Raw genomic sequence first — 1629 nt, 5'->3', positions numbered from 1 at the left:
GTGTGTGTGTGTGTGTGTGTGTGTGTGTGTGTGTCCATCCTCCAGGTTTGTGGTGGGTTCTAACCGGGTCATCTTTATGCTGCGGGACGGCAGTTTGGCCTGGGAGGTCCGGGACTTCCTGGTGGCTCAGGAGCGTTGTGCKGACGTGACGGTGGAGGGTCAGGTGTTTCCAGGTAAGGCTGCCGACAACAACGCAACCAAGAAGAAGAAGAAGAAGGTGGAGGACAAGAAGCCTGACCTGCAGGGAAACAGGGCTGCTCCTCTCAAACAGGAACTGTGAGGGAGTGTTCTGATGGACTTCCTGTGTCTTCCAGCCAATCAGTGAGCTTCTGCAGGATCACATGAACTCARGTCAGACTGTTGGGTCTGTGAAACCTGAAGAGTTATCGATTCAGTTCAAATCCTCTGTTTCTATTGAAATGACTGAAAACCAATCACAGCACATTATTTTTATTTTTATATTTACGTTCTGTTGGTCCTGACAAACACGTGGTTCTGATCCAGAGTTCTGCTCTGGATGCTTTGATTTGTCACTGAACACGAAAATAAAACTTTTCATGAAATAAAAAGTAGTATTTCAATCCTGGGCTGAGGATCAGTGGACCTGCAGGGTCTGAACACTAAAACCTGGTCCCATTGGACCCCTGCAGGTCCATCAGGGACCTGGTTCCAGTTCAGACCACAGGCRGGGCTCTCCTCCCTGTTCAAGAAAAGGTTTGATTTTTGTGTTTTAATTCATTTCATCCTGGATGAAAGTTTAAGAAAACAGTTTGTAATTGTTCACAGATAAGAACAGTTTTTACATCTGGTCAGTAAAATGTTTGTTTGTGGACAGAAACCTGCAGAACAACACAAACATGTTTTATTGTTTCTTACAGGAAAAACATTCAAACATGTTTTTATTTTTTACAAACAGAAGCTGAGTTTACAGCCTGACCCTGAAGAAGTGATGAAACATGTGACTCATCATCTCAGACTGAGGATGAAATGATCTCATTCCTGCTTTAAAAACTACATTTAGACACCTGGATCATCCTGATGTCATCAGTTTATCACAYATATGATACATCACTGTTTGGTCTGAAGCCTGATTTTATGCACATTTATTGAGTCATTTTTCATGTGAATAAAGAGGAAACCAAAAATATATTTTTTTGTATATTAACATCTCCCAGTTGGAAAGAAACAAAAACATTGCTAACTCAGGAAAAATTCAAATTTTAAGGTATTTTTCTTCAAAATCAGGGTTTTTGCTGCTGCTCAAAAAATCAAAAAAAAATTCTGATAATATTTCAGACAGATCATTTAAATGATACATAAATGACATTAATTCATCAGATTTTGACAAAATGCAATTTTTGCAGACGTTTGAATCAAAACCCTGTATCTGCCTGTTTCTGCACTTTTAGTCTTGATCCTCGTGTTGATGAGATGAGTCACAAATAACAACAACACTGAGTTTTACACAAACTATGACATATAATACGTACAATAAATAAAGTTTAGAAACAGGAAACAATTCACCTCCGAAAAAAAGACCAGCTTCTCGGCAAAAACTTTTTTTAACCAGAAAATTGATTTTCAATCTATTTCCTGTAGGAGTGTCAGGAACACAGCGGGGGTCACCGA

The 1629-nt window shown here is 39.6% G+C and overlaps 1 protein-coding gene across 1 annotated transcript in view; it reads left to right on the top strand.

Annotated features, from left to right (window-relative positions):
* Positions 1-1149, top strand: part of mesd (mesoderm development LRP chaperone) — a 6163-nt gene extending 5014 nt beyond the window's left edge. The window contains exon 3 of the mRNA XM_014027413.1: positions 46-1149. Within this exon, the coding sequence (XP_013882867.1) occupies positions 46-280 (235 nt within the window). The 3' untranslated portion in view covers positions 281-1149. The remainder of the gene's footprint in view (positions 1-45) is intronic.
* The last annotated feature ends 480 nt before the right edge of the window (positions 1150-1629 follow it).

This window comes from Austrofundulus limnaeus, unplaced genomic scaffold (genome assembly GCF_001266775.1).
Source record: "Austrofundulus limnaeus strain Quisiro unplaced genomic scaffold, Austrofundulus_limnaeus-1.0 Scaffold647, whole genome shotgun sequence".
In the NCBI taxonomy this organism is placed as follows: Eukaryota; Metazoa; Chordata; class Actinopteri; order Cyprinodontiformes; family Rivulidae; genus Austrofundulus; species Austrofundulus limnaeus.
The sequence above is the reverse complement of the archived record's forward strand: the minus strand, read 5'-3'. Positions and strand labels throughout refer to the sequence as shown.